This window comes from Phyllobates terribilis, unplaced genomic scaffold, assembly GCF_046119375.1.
Source record: "Phyllobates terribilis strain yellow unplaced genomic scaffold, ASM4611937v1 Scaffold_7__3_contigs__length_470593459, whole genome shotgun sequence".
Lineage (NCBI taxonomy): Eukaryota > Metazoa > Chordata > Amphibia > Anura > Dendrobatidae > Phyllobates > Phyllobates terribilis.
This window is the reverse complement of record NW_027362767.1, coordinates 317,135,482-317,155,821: the sequence shown is the minus strand read 5'-3', so window position 1 is coordinate 317,155,821 and position 20,340 is coordinate 317,135,482. Positions and strand designations below refer to the sequence as shown.

The following is a 20,340-nucleotide window of genomic DNA, read 5'->3' as shown; positions in this document are numbered from 1 at the left end:
TCTGTTGTGAGGGTACCCACCTCCCTTTCCCATTTACTCTTTGCAATGAGGTGATTCCCCCCCAGATAGGAGTGCAGTAGGTCATGATATAAGCTCGATATGACTCCCCTCGTCCCTCCCTTCATACACACAAAGTCTAGTACAATGTCACCCTGAACCGTCATGTCTCCCAATCCACACTGTGCCCTCCAAGCATGTCGAAGCCTATAGTATTGAAATCCCCATACCAAAGGCAAATCAAATTCTTCTCTCAATTTCTCAAAGGTCTTCAGGTCCGTTCCACTCTGCAGCTGGCACACATATCTCACTCCTTGCGCCTTCCAATTGCCCATTTGACACAGCTTATTAAGTTCCGGCAGATGTTCATTGCCCAACACCGGTGAGTACTTAGTCAGCCCGTCCACCCCCCTGATCTTTTTAATAGTGTCCCATACCTTCTGAGTCAAGCCTAAGGTAGGATATATTGCTCCCAATTTCTTAAAGGTACCATCCTCTAACGCCTGGACCAGTGGGCGTCTCCCTGACACATGTACCAGCACCCGGCAAGCTGCCCCTCCACAATCGGGCTCTCTCCATCCCCTGACATGCTGGCCTTGTACTGCCAAGAAATAGACCCAGGGATTGGGAGCGGCCAATCCTCCCTCCTCCTTCCCATTTTGCAGTGTTCCCAATTTAATCCTTGCCTGCCTCTTGCCCCATATCAAGGATCTGAAGATAGAATCAATACCCTGAAACCGTTTTTTTGGTAGCCATATCGGTGAGTTGTGCAAAACGTACATTAGTTGTGGCATAAGGACCATCTTAATCAGGTTAGTTCTACCCGTCACCGTCAAAGCCAATTGGCACCATGCGCCTATTTTCTTTTTAAATTTCTCTAGCAGAGGAACTAAATTCAGATCCGTGAATCGTGTCAATGGAAGCGCCACCCATATCCCAAGGTATTTAAATTGTGAAACCAGCTGGAGCTGCTTCCCCCTCTCATCTATCTCCTCCGCTTTTATTGGTCTATCTACAGCCATGACATAAGACTTGTGCCAGTTTATCTCCAGTCCCGAAATGCTCCCAAATTGTTTAATTACATCCATCGTGCACCCCAATGTCTCTCCTGCATTTTCCAGAAATAACAGGATGTCATCGGCATACAGTGATATTTTTTCTTCCAGCCTCCCAAATTTAAATCCGACCACTCCTCTCTCAGCTCTTATTTTGGCCGCCAGGGGCTCCACAGCCACCGCAAACAATAGCGGGGACAGCGGGCACCCCTGCCTTGTGCCCCTATGTAAGTCAAACATCCCGGACCGTTCACCATTCACCTTAACTACCGCCCTTGGGGATGAGTACAATAACTTCACCCAGGCCATGAATGCAGGGCCAAATCCCATTATTTCCATGATTTTCCATAAATATTCCCATTCCACGCTATCAAATGCTTTCCTAGCGTCCAACGACATCACTATTCTCCCGCCACCATTATCAGCAGGCAGCTGCATATTAAGAAATAATCTCAAGTTAACAGCCGTGGAGCGGTTGGGCATAAAGCCCGACTGGTCCTCGTGAATAACAGTATGCGCAACCCCGGTGAGCCGGGTGGCCAGGATCTTAGCGAGTATTTTGACATCCGTTGTCAACAACGATATGGGCCTATACGACTCCGCATCCATGGGGTCTTTCCCCTCCTTTGGCAGAACCACTATCACCGCTTCCTCCATTGATCTCGGTAACGCCCCCTTCTCCAAAGCCTCATCAAACACAGATTTCAATTTTGGGGCTAGCAGTTCCACCAGCTCCCTGTACACCTCCCCAGGTAGACCATCAGCACCCGGTGATTTGTTATTGGGCATAGACAGAATTGCACATTCCACCTCCTCCACACTCACAGGTTCATCCAACCTTAACCTATCTTCCTCAGACAATTTAGACAGTGAGATGCCCTCCAAGAATTCCTCTACGGCCCCCTCTGTGTCCCGTACTCTTGAATTGTACAGTGCCATGTAATATTCCTTAAAGACCTCCAATATGTCCTTTGTGTCTGTCAGAGTCGTCCCCGCTTGGTCTCTCAACCTGTACACCCTGGAAGACCCCCTCTGTGCCGCAGATATCACCGCCAACAAGCGACCCACTCTCTCTCCTTCCTCAAAGAATTGGGCTTGCTGAAATGCCCTTTTCCTCTCGGCTTGCATCATGTGCAGTTTATTAACTGCCTCCTGTGCCAATTTTAGTCTATTGTGAGCTACACTCGTTGGCGCCAAAATCATGTCTGCCTCTGCCCTTGTCAAGTCATCCTTTATTTGTTGATCTGCCAATTTAGTTTTGGTCTTACACCGTGAGATCTCACTTATAAAGAGTCCCCTCGTAAATGCCTTCATAGCCTCCCACACCACTGTAGCCTCAGCACTCCCTTCATTAACTTGGAAGAAGTGCTCTAGTTCTTTGGTTATGCCACCCATATCCACCACTTTAAGCCACGTCAGGTGAAGACGCCAACCTCCCCTCTGACCCTGAGCAGATCCCACTAGAAGCGTGACAACCATAGGACTATGATCCGATAGAGTCCTCTGTAGGTATTCCACCTCCCCCACCATCCCATCCATAGCAGTATCCCCAAAAGCCAGGTCTATCCTTGACCGTGTTCCGTGTGTAGCCGAGTGACACGAGAAGGTCCTCTTACCCTCATTTCGTACTCTCCACAGATCCACCAGCCCCAGCTCCCCCACGTAGGTGCCAAATGCAGTCATTCCGTCCCGTCCAGCTTCCATACCTGCCGGACGTACTTTATCCCAGTGATCATTCATGGTGTTGTTAACATCTCCCATAATCAACATCGGAGCCTCCCCCCATCTGGCCGTCAAGTCCATTACTGCTTGAAGTTCCTTTTTAGAATAAGGTGGAGGGATATATAAAGCCACTAAAATCATTTTGTGTCCATACAATCTGCACGCAATCCATACATACTGCCCTTCACTGTCTACTTGCACTGCCAGCTCTTCATAATGAGCGTTTTTGTGTATTAGGACTGACACCCCCCTGGAGTACGAGGAATAAGTAGAATGATATGTCTTTAACATCCACCCTCTCGATAGCCAGTGCCTAGTATCTCTAGTGAGATGGGTCTCCTGTAAGCACGCAATCATAGGATCACAAGATCTGATGTGATTCAGAACTGCTGCCCTCTTATTCCTGTCAGATATACCACGTACATTCCAACTTAAAATCCGAACCGTACGGTTACTCATTGTGCATTAGAAAAAACAATCCACCATCATCAAGTAACATCTTTCCATTTTGTTCCCCAGCATACCAGGTCAAACAGCATAAGCAACCCCATTTTCCCGCAAATCCAACCCATCCACCTCCCCCCCTCCCTCCCCCTCCCCCCACCCCCTCCCCCCACCCTTCTCTTGCCACTCTCTTCCCAACGTGAGAGTGGGAGCTCAAAGAACCTGAGCAACATCGTAGTATACCGCATATCAACATGCGCCGTGTCCTCCTCCAGCATTGGCAGTCTCTCCACCACATAATCAATAGTATGCATAGTCCCGAACCATTAATCAAACAAATTAACTATAAAACGTAGATCCCAGCGGGGGTTTCTCCCCCTCCTCTGCAGTTTCGCAGAGCAATGCAGAGCCACAACCCTGTCCAGTGGTCAGGATAGCAGGGTCGTGCATTCACCGTGCCGAGTCCTCAGCTTCTCTCAATTTGCTCCGGTTCCGCTCCAACCACGAAGCGGCCTCTACCGGTGACGGGAAAAAATTGACCTTTCCAAAGGCTTCCACTCTTAATTTAGCAGGATAAATTGTAGAGTATTTCACATTCAAAGAGCGGAGCTGTTTCTTCACTTCACCATACCGTAGCCGCAGCTTTTGCACCTCAGCCGAGTAATCCGGGTATATTTCAATGCGTTTGCCCTCCAGGGTGAGATCTGTCAATTTTCTGGCCTTACGTAAAATAGTGTCCCGGTCTCTGCAGTTCAGGATTCTGGCTAACATCGTACGAGGGCCCTCTCCAGGCACTGGGGGTCTCATGGGCACACAATGGGCACGCTCCACAGCAAACACCCTCGACAGGATATTAGACCCAAACTTTCCCAGCAGCCAGGTTTCAACAAAGGTCGTGGGGTCAGCACCCTCAGCTCTTTCAGGGATGCCCACAATACGCAAATTGTTCCTGCGTGACCGGTTTTCCAGGTCATCGTTTTTATTAGCCACTACCGTGATCCTCTGAGTGTGCTGTTGTTGCGTCTTTTGCACTGAGGTTAAATGATCTTCTGTTACGCCAACTCTGCCCTCCACCTCAGTCAATCTGGCTGTAACTTTCTGCATAGAAGCCTCAATGCCTCCCATGTCGGCTTTCAGACCATTCACCTGCTTTGTCAGAGCAGTTAAAGCAGTCTTGCAGTATAAGACAGCCTGGAATACATCTCGCAGAGTCGGCTCTGCCTCATCTGAACTTTCAGCTGCCAGCACAGTGTCACCATCCCCCTCCTCCTGCTGTACATTATGTAGCACAGGCATCTCCTCACTGTCTTCCTCCTCATCTCCATGCTTCTCACTGCCTTCACTTCCTTCTTCATCTGCCTCCATGCCCCTCGCATACCTGTGCAGCCGTGCTGAAGCCTCCAGCCTCCGTGCATAGGCTGTGTTCCTCCTTCCCGCCTCTTCCTGTGTCTCGGTGCCATCTTGGGCTGAGGCACTGCTGCAGGCCCCGGCATCCTTCTGCCTTTTGCGGCCCATGTTGGTCTCTCTGAGTCTGGCAGAAGCTCGCCTCTGACTCCCGGGACCCTCAGACAGCAGTTCCTGATAAGGGATTTGGCTGATTCGGGCTCTGTGCAGGATAATTGAAGCTAATGGTGGTGGAGAGGCACTGCCACCCGACCTCTCACATCAAGAGCTAGGCCACGCCCCGGATCATCTCTTTAAGATCACAGAATGTCATCTCCTTTCCTTAACAGCGCTCCATATAAGGGGAAAAGAAAATACAAGAGCAGACTACTTAAGCCGCTATCCTGAGGCAGGGCGAATGGGAACTAAAACAAGAACTCTTCTCCCAAATAGTCCGAAGATGGGGGCCTCTGGTGGCAGACCTGTTTGCCACAAGACTAAATAGGAAGACAAGGCTCTTCTGTTCCCTAAATCCCAGAGAAAATCCCCTAGCAGTGGACGCTCTCCTGCTACTTTGGGATTTCACCCTGGCCTATGCCTTTCTCCCATTAGCTCTTCTTCCCATGGTCATAAGAAAGATCAGGGAGGACAAGGCGAGGGTTCAACTGGTCACACCCTTTTGGCCCAGGAGGCCCTGGTTCTCATGCCTGAGGAGCATGTCCATCTCCGATCCTTGGGTCCTGCCCGAGGTTACGGATCTCCTCGTCCAGAGTCCATCCTCAAATATCTCACCTCCACTTGATGGTATGGAACTTGAAAGGTCACTGCTAAGTCAGAAGGGGTTTTCTCAAGATCTGGTAGCAACCCTAATGCATAGTAGAAAACATGTTACAACTCGAATTTATGCCAGAACTTGGAAGAAGTTTTTGTCTTTTTCTGGATCTAGAGTTGATGAGGGGGCGCCAATAGGAAAGGTTTTGGAGTTTTTACAAAAGGGTCTTGAACTAGGATTATCCACCAGCACCCTAAATGTTCAGGTTTCTGCCTTAGGCACCCTATATAGCTGTGATCTGGCAGGAAACTATTGGGTTTCTCGGTTCATTAAGGCAGCGTTTAGATCTAGACCCATCATCAAAAGCAACTTTGTTCCCTGGGACCTAAATTTGGTTCTAAAGGCCTTGACTAGCTCGCCTTTTGAGCCAATAGAATCAGCAACCCTTAAATCCCTCTCCCTTAAAACAGTGCTGCTAATAGCTTTAACCTCAGCTAGGAGGATTAGTGACATTCAGGCCCTGTCTACGGCCTTGCCATTTACTCAAATCCTGGATGATAGAGTAATTTTTAAACCTGATCCCGCCCATCTCCCTAAAGGTAGCTACTGGTTTCCACAGACTTCAGGAAGTAGTCCTACCCTCTTTCTGTCCTAATCCGAGTAACCAGAAAGAAGCAGAGTTACATACATTAGACGTGAGGAGATGTGTGGTTAGGTACAGCTCGGTCACCAAAGCCTTTAGAAAAGATAGCTCATTGTTTATATCCTACGAGGGGGTTAGAAAAGGGTTTAAAGTCACAAAGTCCACCATAGCTAGATGGATTAGGGAAGCTATTTCTCTAGCTTATACATCCAGCGGCAAGGAAGTGCCACAAGGGTTGAAAGCTCACTCCACCCAGGCTGTGGCGACCTCCTGGGCGGAGAAGACAGGTGTCTCGATAGAAGACATATGTAAGGCTGCTACCTGGTCCTCTCCCTCTACATTCTATAAAGGCACTATAGACTGAATATTGGTGTTTCAACTGACCTCACCTTTGGGAGAAGAGTGCTCCAGGTTGTGGTCCCTCCCTAGATTACTTAATCTCTGTAATTCTCTCGTGGTGCTGTCATAGTCGATCGATAAAGTCATAAGTTACTTACCGGTAATGGGATTTTTCGGAGACCATGACAGCACCCTTATATTCCGTCCCTTCACGTTTGTGGGAGCACTCCCTGTTTGTTAATTAGAATTTGACACTTAATAGATGTTGTATGGTATAGTAGTTTTTTTGATTGTTTGCTATGTTTATTAACCTGGCGGTCCTCTCAATGCTCTGTAATCCAAACTGAGGCGAGAGAGGTGCCGCCCCTTTTAAGCCTGTAGGTTTCCTGTCCTTGGTGGGTGGATCCCCTCTCTTGTGGTGCTGTCATGGTCTCCGAAAAATCCTGTTACCAGTAAGTAACTTATGACTTTCAGTAAGCTTTTTATCATCAGAGCCAGGCTTACAATGGCAGTTAATCCCTCTATACACAGCTAACACGGGATCCGCCAATTACAATGGGTGATATCACAGATCCCCATCTCTTCATGGTCCAACCAAGTCTGTTCATTGCTGATAATGTACATGTGGATTTCCTGAAATAGGAAATTGCTCTATGGCCACGGCCCCACTATCAGTATCCGATCAGTATTTTTTTTCAGGAGTGGGAGACAAAACCAGGTGAGGAACAATCAGAGAAAAGTATAATAGAAACAAGTCACCAATTCTGTATTTATCACCCACTCCTGGTTTTGGCTCCCACTCCTGAGAAAAAATACTGACCAAATACTGATAGTGGGGCCGTGGCCTAAGAAAAGCACCAGTGGCCAATGTGAAAAATACAAGGTTTCTAGTGTTTATTTTTTAATAAAGATTGTGAGATGGGGGGGGGGGGGGGGGACACATGTAACATAAAAACCTGAAGCTATATTCCTATATTCCCTTTAATGTCAAACCAGGAGCAACGGCCAATGCCTGCGTTTTGGCTTCTCCCACTTCCATATGAGAAACAAAATGCTTTTCACTTTAGTTTGCAACCAAAAAGAAAAACCAACCACAAAAGCCATAATTCACATAACATTTTTATTATTCAATTTCATTTTGTTGAAATCTGAACTTGAGATATCTCATTTTAATACCACACTCTGAGATCCACATTCTTGTAGTACATGGGCACAGTAAACCTTGGCTTTGATGTCCTTTCCTTCCATTGCCGCAAGTGGCTATAATGGCAACGAGGTTTGAAGAGATCATGGAAATATTCAGATGTTTTCGTTGTGATTAAATAAATATAGAATGATGCATTTCATCTATCCAGCTAATTTGGCATCAACTAATCATATTCAACAATAATCTGCACATTATTATTTTTTTTTAAGATCCTTTTTGAAAGGACATTGCTTTGAGAAATATATTTAAAGATAAGGATGCGTCAGCATTAAAGAAATTATTCAGGATATATATATAATATATATTTACATAATAAAAAATGTACTGACTGTATTTAAAGTAAAGTGGCACAAACAGCAGGAGTTACACTTCCCCTACTTATTGGTTACAAAGGATAAACTTTCTTTAAGCGATGGCAAAAGGAAAAAAATAAAAAATAAATGACCTCCTGTTATTTGTAATACCGCCAACATACAAGTCACGCCTGGATTTATAGGGTAAAATATACAGAAAAAAAAACAAAACTACATGACGACAAGGAGCAAGAAAAACCATTCATATAACAGAAGTTTCGACTTTACAAAATGACCTCGGACCCACACAAAAGCGAAATTTCTGATGTGACAATAAAAGACATCTTATTGCATTGCCATTGGCTCTACTGGTTCATACAGCTCCAAAGTTCATTCCCATTTCCTCAGTATAAAACAGTGGCTTTCCTGACGTGGACTTCTTGTGAAGATTGATCCTGGTCCTCATGGTACACATTATCAATTGTGATTTCAGCACAATGAAACCTGACAATCCGACTGCTCACTATCAGCTGAGCAAATTCTTCAGAAAAGCTACGTGTTGTCAGGAAAGGATGGATATTAATTTGAGATTTTTTAGAATGAATAGAGAGAAGGATATTGGGAAAAAAAATACTACAAAACCCCTTTTGTGTTGTTGGACAAAGGCACCTCAAATGTTCACATTTAGAAATTTTTGCCTACCACCAGTGTAGTAAAAAAGAAAATATAGGATGTTTTTGTGGAGCAGCTTTGTACAGTCAAAGCAGGTCACATTAGATTCCCTGGCAGGACAGATCTAACCAACAACCTCTACATGACTGCAGTTCAAATAAAGGGTATTAAACTGGAAACACATCGGTGCCCTGGTAAAGACCATGCCAGCAAAGGATAGGAAATCCCTTTTCACCAGTTTTTGGTTGCAAATGCCTCCTTGCTGCTTTGGCGGTTTTACATGAATTGCATCTGTAAAAAAAAAAAAATTACAATTGTTCAACAACAAAATACAGATCTGTAATGCACAAATGAAGTGAGAAGTAGGATCACACTTTCATTGGTCATGCAAAAGAAAAAATATATATATATATATATATATATATATATATATATATATATATATATATATATATATATATATATATATATATATATATATATATATATATATATATATACATACATATATATATACATACAGTGCCTACAAGTAGTATTCAACCCCCTGCAGATTTAGCTGGTTGACACATGCAGAATTAACTTGGCATTGTGACATTTGTACTGTAGATCAGCCTGGAAGTGGGAAATGCACTGCAGCAAATTTTTTTTTTTTTTTTAAAAAACGTTAAAAGTTAATTCAGAGTGTCATTTATTATTCAACCCCTCAAATCACAAGAATTCTGTTTGGTCCCCCTAAAGTATTAAGAAGTAGTTCAGGCACCAAGGATAATGAGCTTCACATGTGTGGATTAAAGATCTCTTTTGCCAGCCTTTTCTGACTATTTAAGACCCTCCCCAAACTTGTGAACAGCACTCAGACATGGTCAACATGGGAAAGACAAAGGAGCATTTCAAGGCCATCAGAGACCAGATCGTGGAGGGTCACAAGGCTGGCAAGGGGTACAAAACCCTTTCCAATGAGTTGGGCCTACCTGTCTCCACTGTTGGGAGCATCATCCGTAAGTGGAAGGCTTATGGAACTACTGTTAGCCTTACACGGCCTGGACAGCCTTTGAAAGTGTCCTCCCGTGCCGAGGCCAGGCTTGTCCGAAGAGTCAAGGCTAACCCAAGGACAACAAGGAAGGAGCTCCGGGAAGATCTCATAGCAGTGGGGACATTGGTTTCAGTCAATACCATAAGTAACGTACTCCACCGCAATGGTCTCCGTTCCAGACGAGCCCGTAAGGTACCTTTACTTTCAAAGCGTCATGTCAAGGCTCGTCTACAGTTTGCTTATGATCACTTGGAGGACTCTGAGACAGACTGGTTCAAGGTTCTATGGTATGATGAGACCAAGATCGAGATCTTTGGTGCCAACCACACGTGACGTTTGGAGACTGGATAGCACTGCATACGACCCCAAGAATACCATCCCTACAGTCAAGCATGGTGGTGGCAGCATCATGCTGTGGGGCTGTTTCTCTGCCAAGGGGCCTGGCCATCTGGTCCGCATCCATGGGAAGATGGATAGCACGGCCTACCTGGAGATTTTGGCCAAGAACCTCCGCTCCTCCATCAAGGATCTTAAGATGGGTTGTAATTTCATCTTCCAACAAGACAACGACCCAAAGCACACAACCAAGAAAACCAAGGCCTGGTTCAAGAGGGAAAAAGTCAAGGTGTTGGAGTGGCCTAGTCAGTCTCCTGACCTTAACCCAATTGAAAACTTGTGGAAGGAGCTCAAGAATAAAGTCCACATGAGACACCCAAAGAACCTAGATAACTTGGAGAAGATCTGCATGGAGGAGTGGGCCAAGATAACTCCACAGACCTGTGCCGGCCTGATCAGGTCTTATAAAAGACGATTATTAGCTGTAATTGCAAACAAGGGTTATTCCACAAAATATTAAACATAGGGGTTGTATAATAATTGACCCACACTTTTATGTTTAAAATTTAATAAAATTCAACTGAGCAACATAACTTTTTGGTTTGTAAGATTTATGCTTCTGTTCATAAAACCTACTCTCGTTTGCAGTTTGAAGGCTCTAACTTATTTGCATCTTATCAAACCAGCTAAATCTGCAGGGGGTGGAATACTACTTGTAGGCACTGTATATTCCAAAAGAGACATGTCCATACAGGGCCCAGACTAGGATGTGTAACACTAAAATACACTACATCTGTTTTTCTCAGTCAGTTGAGTTATTTTGGCATATTGAAAAAAGGCAGATACTCCAACAGTACGGCAGGTACCTGGCATCACATCTGCAACCAATCACCAGACTGGCTGCAGTGGTCCTTGTAAATGTGCAGCAAGCCATTGCTTTGGGAAAATTAACCAAAAAGAGCATCTATACTGGATCAGCAGGGAATTTCATGGGACTTAAAGGGGTTGTCCAGTCAAAACCGATAAGTCTGCAGTCACTCTGTAACTGAAGACTTATGAATCCCCCCAGCGCAGGCAGTGTGCGCTGCGGGGATTGGCTGTTTTCGGACCTGGGAATATGTATGAGTCACAAGTCAGTGACTCAGTCAGTACGAGCACTAGAAGCGGCCTCCTCTTACCAGCACTGGACGGTTCAGGTGGCGGTTTGTAGAGAGCACCATAATGAGCAATTACTAAACAAGGGAGTATTTTTTAAGTGGTTCCAACTGAAAGACCTAGTTACTTACCGGTAACGGGATTTCTCAGAGCCCATGACGGCACCACGGAGAGAAGGGATCCGCCCTTCAAGGACAGGAAACCTACAGATAAAAGGGCGGTACCTCTCTCCAGCATCAGTTGTTTACAGAGCATGAGAGGACCACCAGCTTAGCAACACAAAATTTTACAATTTAAGACCTCGCTAGACACACCACGTGGCTATAATAATTAACTAATAAGCGTGCGCACCCACATGTGAAGGGAGGGAATGTACGGGTGCAGTCATGGGCTCTGAGAAATCCCGTTACCGGTAAGTAACTACGTCTTTCTCCTTCCCCCATGATGGCACCACCGAGAGAATTGCAGAGAAGTGACTCATTAGGGGGGAACCACAGCTTCCAGAACCCTTCTCCCGAAAGTAAGGTCTGAAGAAGAGGTTAAGTCTAGCCGGTAGTGATTAAAGAAGGTAGAGGGGGAAGACCAGGTTGCCGCTCTACATATCTGCTCTATCGTAGCACCGGCCTTCTCCGCCCAGGAGGCTGCCACCGCTCTCGTTGAGTGGGCCTTCAGTTTCTCTGGGACAGCTTCTCCACGTGAGGAGTAAGGTAATGTCATGGCCTCCCTTATCCATCTGGCCAGCGTGACCTTAGAAGCTTTCTTCCCCTTACGAGGACCCTGAAAGCAGACAAAGAACTATCCTGCCTACACTCTTGTGTTGCCTCTAGATACTGGATTAGGCACCTTCTGACATCTAGTGTATGCAGGACCCTCTCTTTCGTGTTCCTAGGGTTAGGGCAGAAAGAAGGGAGGGTGATTTCCTGGGACCTGTGAAATCTTGACGCCACTTTTGGTAGATAGGCAGGGTCAGTTTTCAGAATAACCCAATCCTCCAAGATTTGTGTAAAGGGGGGGGCCTGCCGATAGGGCCTGAATATCACTAACCCTACGTGCGGATGTGAGAGCTACCAAGAGTGCCGTTTTTAGAGACAGAGTTTTTAGGGATGCTTCTGACAGGGGTTCAAAAGGTGCCTCAGTTAGGGCTGAAAGGACCAAGTTCAAATCCCAGGGTGTAGTATTTCGGGATGGGATAGGGAGGGATCTATCTGATGCCTTAATAAATCTAGATACCCATCTATCCCTGGCTAGGTCAAAATTATAGAGTGCTCCCAGGGCCGCAACTTGAAGTTTTAAGGTACTTGTGGCCAGGCCCGGCTCCAAACCCCTCTGTAAAAATTCTGGGATTGCTGTCAACGGAACCTCCCCACCCAACCTGGAACCGGAGACTGACAGAAATTTCTTCCAGGTTTTCCCGTATAGTTTGGTGGTGACTGGTTTTCTACTTTGAAGTAGTGTGGTGATCAAATTTGGGGAGAAACCTTTGTCCTTCAGCAGAGCCCTTTCAAATTCCAGGCTGTCAAGTGTAAGCTTGACACCTGAGGATGGAGGACCGGACCCGGAGAAAGAAGGTTCGGGAGCTCCGGGAGAACCCATGGATCGGAGATTGACAACCTCCTCAGCCATGAAAACCATGCTCTCTTTGGCCAAAAGGGAGCTATTAGGATTACCCTCGCTTCCTCTTTTCTGATTTTCCTCAGAACCGCTGGAATCAGAGCGGTCGGAGGAAAAGCGTAAGCTAGAGGGAAATTCCAAGGGATCATAAAGGCATCCACGGCTACTGGGTTCCCTTTGGGATCTAGGGAGCAAAAAGAGTGTTTTTTTGCTCTGATTGCTGGCAAACAGATCTATGGAGGGACGGCCCCACCTTTGTACAATCTGCCGAAAAACCGCCTGACTTAATTCCCACTCGCCCTGCTTCAATTGAGTCAGACTCAGAAATTCTGCGGTGCGGTTTTCTACCCCTTTTATGTGTAGAGCGGATAGGGATTGCAAGTTCTCCTCGGCTAGGTGAAAGATGACCTCTGTCGTCTGCATTAGGGAATGGGACCGTGTACCCCCCTGGTGGTTCAGGTATGCCACTACTACTCGGTTGTCTGAGAAGACCCTCACGTGATGTCCTTGTAGTGTGTGCATGAACTCCCGGAGTGCCTGCTCTACTGCTAGGAGCTCCTTCATGTTTGAGGACATTAGTTTCACGCGCTCTGTCCAGACCCCCTGAGCTACCAGGTTGTTGAGGTGGGCCCCCCCGGGGCTTGCATCTGTGGTCAGGACATGCGGTGTCGGGATTGTCCAAGGAATCCCCCGGCCCAGATTGTGTATGTTCCTCCACCACTCTAAGGAAAGTGTGGTTTTTACAGATAGCATTGACCGCCCTTCTAAACGCCCTTTTAGCGCTTTTTCTGCCTCTAGAATTTCCCACTGAAGGGTTCCGGTATGTATTTGAGCCCATTGAACAGCCGGAAAGCACGCTGTCAGGGAACCTAGCAGGGACATGGCCTTCCAAAGGGACAGACGTGTGGGATTTTGCCTGTGATATCAGTTTAAGATTTTTTGAATTTTCCCTGAGGGGAGACGACACTCCTGAATTTTTGAGTCCAGTATGACGCCTAGGTACTCCTGTATCTGGCATGGTTCCGTCTTGGACTTTTCCAGATTCAAAAGCCACCCTAAACGAGTCAAGGAATCCATGACCTTTCCCAGATGGGATTTGGAGGCCAGGAAGGAGCTGCCTATTATCAGGAAGTCGTCTAGGTATGGGACAACCAGGGTATTCTGTTCCCTTGGATGAGCCATCACCTCTGCAACCACTTTGGTGAAGACCCTTGGGGCTATGGCGATGCTGAATGGGAGGGCTGTATATTGGTAGTGCCTGACCACTCCACCCATAGGAACAGCTACCCTGAGGAACATGATAATAAGCGTCTTTTAAGTCCATGACGGCCATGAAACAACCAGGAAACAGCATTTTTATTGAAGATTTTATTGTTTCCACCTTCAACAGCTTGTTCAGCTTTTTCAGATTCACAATCGTCCTGTATGTCCCATCTGTTTTTTTCCTCAGGAATAGTGGAGAATAGAAGCCCATGCCTCCACCCCCCCTCCGGGACCTCCTGGAGGACTGCTTTCCCTACTAGTCCCTGGATTTCCTGCTCCAAGGCTAGTTGTTCCTCGTTTGAGGATCTTTCGGGGGTTATAATGAAGTTTCTCTGAGGGACTTTGTAGAACTGAAGTTTCAGGCCCAACTGAATTAGGGTCAGAATCCATGAGCTGTTGGATATTAGCTCCCAGGCCGGGAGAAAACTTGATAGCCTTCCCCCCACCCGGGGCAAATCTTCATTGGGGGGGCCTTTCTGTTATCACTGGAGGGCTTGTTAAATAGGAATCCCTTGGTCTTCCTTCTCCTGTCTTCCCACCTATCCTGCTCTTTAGGGGGTTTCCTACGCATAAATCGTCTGCTCCAAAAAGGTTTCCTGTAAGCAGTATTAGACGGGACAGGAAACAGTTTCTTATTATTATCTCCTGCTTTATCCAGGATGTCATCAAGGGCAGGCCCAAATAGAAACTCGCCCTCGCAGGGGATGGAGCACAATCTGGATTTAGTTTGTAGGTCCCCGGGCCAACATTTGAGCCAGAGGGCTCGTCTAGCCACGTTGGCAAGCCCCACCGCTCTAGCACTTAACCTGACGGAGTCCGCTGAGGCGTCTGCCAGGAAGGCTGCTGCCCCTTTCATTATCAGGATGGCTTCAAGGATTGAGTCTCTGGATGTCTTCTGCCTCAGTTGAGATTCTAGCTGGTCCAACCAGACCATTAGAGATCTGGCCGTATACGTGGCAGCTATCGCTGGTTTTAACCCCCACCCCCACTCCCCAGCGGCTTCCCAGGAACCCTTTAAGAAGGTGTCTGCCTTTTTATCCATGGGGTCTTTCAAGACACCCATGTCCTCAAATGGGAGGGAGTATTTTTTTGAAGCTTTAGCTATAGCGACATCCAGTTTCGGTGCTCTCCCCCAAAAGGAGTATACGGGGTCCTCAAATGGGTACTTTTCATTTAGGGGAAAGGAAGCCCTTCCTCTCCGGTCTTTTCCACGCTTTCATAATCAGAGAATGAACATGTTCATTGAGTGGAAAAGATCTCCTCTTTCTGTTCTAGGCCGCTAAACATCAAGTCTTGTATGGATTTTTTGGGCTGGGGATCTGTTTGCCTCATCAAGGCAGTCAGGTCTACCATGGGTCTATCTGTTTCCTCAACGGGGAAACAGCTCCGACCTCCTCTAACTGTAGACGAGGAAGAGGAGGAGGAAGAGACTGGAAGTGTCCGAATCCCCATCATCCTCAGAACTACTAGACGTGGACTCGGGGGATATGTTTTTAGTTTTCTTTACCCTTTGCCCTGAAAAGATATAATAGTGTTTTCCACTTGGGACTAAATTAGGTCTCTAAGATCAGAGGCAAATCTCGGGGTTCCCTCGCATATGGTCTGCTCAATGCAGGAGCTACAGAGTCTCTTTTCCCAAGTAGTGGGCAAGTCCACAGTGCATAATGCACAAGTCCTATTTTTTGTTTTCCCTTTACTCTTTTTTCCCTAGGGGAGACAAAAGAGAGAGCAAGGGCCCCTAGTTACAAAGTGGACTTTCACGAAGTTCACTTACCAACCAGACGGAAGAGCAGGTACCGGTTCAGGAGGTGGAGCCATCTTTGTAGCCGGAGTCCTCCTGGAAGATGCCGAAGTGGAGTCCTTGCTGCGCTGCGACGATCTGCCAGAGCGCCCGCTTCCACTCCGGTCCTGGCCATCCGGTCCCTTTTTCCGTTGGGATGGCGGTGGTGGTGGCGACTGAGGATGTAGCTGCTGCTCCTCAGGTAGGTCCTGGTCACTCATTGTTACAGTATAAGAATTTTTTTTTTTTTTTCCCCCTCACAGCGTGCCAGAGCCCAGAAGAGCAAATACTGGCGTTCTCAGCTGTGATTTAAGGCACTGGGAGTCCCTCCCATAGTCCCTGTAGTGACCTGGCCACCTCCCCCGCACCCGTGGGGGGACGCCCGCGCCTGCACAGACCGATTACCCAGTCATGCATTGCGGCGCTGCGTCATCCGGGGGCGCCCCTGCACATGCGTGCGGGGGAGGACGCCCGCGCCGACTGGATTACCCAGTCATGCTTTGCGGCGCCGCGTCATCCGGGGGCGCCCGCACATACGCGGTGAACCCGGAAGCATAAATACATGCTGTCGGGCCGCGCGACCTCACCTCCGCAACCAGGGGGGTCTAGCACCATCCTTGCTCCTCTTCGTCTAGACCCCCCTCCGCACACCCTAAAGGCCCAGTGACCTCAGCGGTGGCGCTTCAGGACACCGCACCAGCCGAGGCAGGGGGACCCCCGCTGCCTGGATCGGACTGGCCGGGCCTGGCATCCCACGACGTCCATCTTCTGGCACCCCGCAGGTATGCCTCCTCCGGACTGTAGGGTCCCGTCAAGGACAGGAAACCAACTGATGCGGGAGAGAGGTACCGCCCTTTTTATCTGTAGGTTTCCTGTCCTTGAAGGGCGGATCCCCTCTCTCCGTGGTGCCGTCATGGGGGAAGGAGAAAAACTGCTATGTTTTCTACGATCTAACAGAGAAAGTCAATGTTTAAAGCTTCCCGGACCTACAAGGGTATTCTCAAGTTCTTAAATTGCTTTAATTAGTTAGCATGAAAATAAGCAAGGTTGCAAATTGACTTGCTTTTTCTATCTGCTGACATTCTCATGCAATGAAAGCCTTAATCTTTTATAGTGTACAGCTAGTTTCCATGTGGAGCCCGGACTGTAGCGACTGGCTAAAAGTGTTTAACAAGCTTAACTGTTGAATTAAAAAAATATTTGGTGGCAGCCAGCTTTCACAAAAAAAAAAAAAGAAGACGGTCTAGTGCTGCATGGCATCTGTTCAATTAGGCCTTCATTCCTCACGGTAACAATCCAAAAGAACAAATTATAAATGCCTCCATTTCTGGCCACAAGGCTCATTGGGATTAACTTGTTCGGTTACAATAAAAGCCATCATAACAATCTAAATGCATATACGATTAGAAATAAATTGGATTATTAAAATACCTGATGTGAGGAAAAAACAAGATGAATATCTGATTTTCTTAAGAGTGACACAGGCTTACCTGAGCCCCAGAAACAGGTGCAAATGGATTTGTGGGTCTTATTCCCGGCTGTGAATAAATCATTGGCTGAGGAACCATGAGAGGATTTGCACCAATCTGTGTAGGAACCTGAAGGGCAAAAACCAATATACACGTACTATGTAAGGGGACAACTGAAGTATAGATTTCTACCAATGCAAACATTTACAGCTAGTTCAGCTTTTAAGCATCCAAGATCAACTCTTAAAAACAAGGGCAATAGCTCTCTTACCATTCCATACACAGGCACTTGAGGTGTAGTGACTGGATAGCTCAGGGGTGCAGGAACCTTCAAATGAAACCAAAAACACATAATTGTGCAATAATATAATATATATACACATATACATACATACACACACACACACACACATGCATACACACACTGCTTAAAAAAATAAAGGGCACACTCAAATAACACATCCTAGATCTGAATGAATGAAATATTCTCATTGAATACTTTGTTCTGTACAAAGTTGAATGTGCTGACAACAAAATCACACAAAAATCATCAATGGAAATCAAATTTATTAACCAATGGAGGCCTGGATGTGGAGTCACCCCAAAAATTAAAGTGGAAAAACACACTACAGGCTGATCCAACTTTGATGTAATGTCCTTAAAACAAGTCAAAATGAGGCTCAGTATTGTGTGTGGCCTCCAAGTGCCTGTATGACCTCCCTACAACGCCTGGGCATGCTCCTGATGAGGTTGCGGATGGTCTTCTGTGGGATCTCCTCCCAGACCTGGACTAAAGCATCCGCCAACTCCTGGACAGTCTGTGGTGCAACGCGACGTTGGTGGATGGAGCGAGACATGATGTCCCAGATGTGCTCAATCGGATTCAGGTCTGAGGAACGGGCGGGCCAGTCCATAGCTTCAATGCCTTCATCTTGCAGGAACTGCTGACACACTCCAGCCACATGAGGTCTGGCATTGTCCTGCATTAGGAGGAACCCAGGGCCAACCGCACTAGCATATGGTCTCACAAGGGGTCTGAGGATCTCATCTCAGTACCTAATGGCAGTCAGGCTACCTCTGGCGAGCACATGGAGGGTTGTGCGGCCCTCCAAAGGAATGCCACCCCACGCCATTACTGACCCACTACCAAACCGATCATGCTGAAAGACGTTGCAGGCAGCAGATAGCTCTCCACGGCGTCTCCAGACTCTGTCACGTCTGTCACATGTGCTCAGTGTGAACCTGCTTTCATCTGTGAAGAGCACAGGGCGCCTTTGCCAATCCTGGTGTTCTGTGGCAAATGCCAAGCGTCCTGCACGGTGTTGGGCCCATCTGTGGACGTCGGGCCCTCATACCACCCTCATGGAGTCGGTTTCTAACTGTTTGTACAGACACATGCACATTTGTGGCCTGCTGGAGGTCATTTTGCAGGGCTTTGGCAGTGCTCCTCCTGTTCCTCCTTGCACAAAGGCAGAGATAGCGGTCCTGCTGCTGGGTTGTTGCCCTCCTACGGCCCCCTCCACGTCTCCTGGTGTACTGGCCTGTCTCCTGGTAGCGCCTCCAGCCTCTGGACACTACACTAACCGACACAGCAAACATCCTTGCCACAGCTGGCATTTATGTGCCATCCTGGATGAGCTGAACTACCTGAGCAACTTCTGTGGGTTGTAGAGTCCATCTCATGCTACCACAAGTGTGAAAGCACAACCAGCATTCAAAAGTGACCAAAACATCAGCCAGAAAGCATTGGTACGGAGATGTGGTCTGTGGCCCCCACCTGCAGAACCGCTCCTTTAAAGAGGGTGTCTTTATAATTGCCAATAATTTCCATCTATTGCCATTTGCACAACAGCATGTGAAATTGATTGTCAATCAGTGTTGCTTCCTAAGTGGGCAGTTTTATTTCACAGAAGTTTGACTTACTCCTTTATTTTTTTTGAATATATATATTATATATATATATATATATATATATATATATATATATATTAGTTATGGTCACTCGTCAGTAGCTCAGTCAGTACGAACACTAGAAGCAGCCTCCTCTTCCCAGCACTGGACGTTTCAGGTGGCTGTTTTTAGAGCGAGCATCATAACAAGCAAGGGGGTGTTTTATAAATGATTTTAAGTTTTCATGACTTACAGGGGTGTTCTCAAGTTCTTAAATTTCTTTAATTAGTTAGCAGATAGAAAAAGAAAGTCAGTTGCAAACTTTCTTATTTTCATGCTGTCAGTCATTCTCCCGCAATGAGAGCTTTTATCTTCTATAATGTACAGCTAGTTTCCATGGAGCCCAAGCGCTAGTGACTGGCTGAGAATGCAGTAGTTACAAGGGGTTAACTCTTAACATTTCAGTCAGCTCTCTCCAGCCCATTGATTCCTATGCAGCAGATATTTGTTCACCCGCCTCTTTCTCATCTTCTGAAGAGATGCAATCATAAAATCACCAATCCGACAGCTTTCAGAACATGTCTGCTAATCACGGCTCTCTGCTCTGAACGTCAGGAGCTGTGTGCTTGTTCAAATGCCCCGTTATCACTGTGTAAATATAGTGATAGCTGAATGTGTTACAGCAGAACATGTGCTGAGCTTTATAGTTCTAATATTACAGTTCTATTATTCACCAAAGCTGTCACTCGAGGAGAGGCCGTCCTGTCAGAAATCAGGAGTAAAGAAATTAAAGGGTGACTGCAAGGCTCAGAGCTGCTCAAAACACAACTTGAGAATACCACTATAAGTCATCAATATCAGATTAGCGAGGATCTGACACTGGGCGCATCACACATCTGGCTGCAACGAGAGCTGAAAACAGCTGATGTACACAGTGTAAGGCTGTGTGCCCACGATGCGTTTTTAATGCGTTTCCGCTGCGTTTTTGCAGCTGCGGAAAAGCATTAAAAAAGCATGGTAGAAGGGCAGCAATGGTCCCCAATGATAATCCGCATGTGCTGTGCACATGCTGCGGAAATTTCCTCTGCGGATTATCATTGCGGAAAAAAAAAGCAGCACTACCAATTATTTTGCGGAAGTGCTGCGTCTTCGCCGCCATTGACTTGCATTAGACCGAATGGATTACACATCACTGTATATGTAGATGCGTAATCCAAGCGTTCTAATGTGCGGATGGTACCCGGGTGTAGAGGAGAGGAGAGTCTCATCCACA

At 46.8% G+C, this 20,340-nt stretch overlaps 1 protein-coding gene across 4 annotated transcripts in view; it reads right to left on the bottom strand.

Moving 5' to 3' along the window:
* Window positions 1-7,456: 7,456 nt before the first annotated feature.
* Window positions 7,457-20,340, bottom strand: part of LOC141154730 (phosphatidylinositol-binding clathrin assembly protein-like) — a 47,825-nt gene continuing 34,941 nt past the window's right edge. For all 4 annotated transcript variants that reach the window (XM_073641098.1, XM_073641100.1, XM_073641099.1 and 1 more), the window contains 3 exons: window positions 17,449-17,505; window positions 17,199-17,306; window positions 7,457-8,818 (listed from right to left, as the gene is read on the bottom strand). In XM_073641098.1, the coding sequence (XP_073497199.1) occupies window positions 8,804-8,818; window positions 17,199-17,306; window positions 17,449-17,505 (180 nt within the window). In that variant the 3' untranslated portion in view covers window positions 7,457-8,803. The remainder of the gene's footprint in view (window positions 8,819-17,198; window positions 17,307-17,448; window positions 17,506-20,340) is intronic.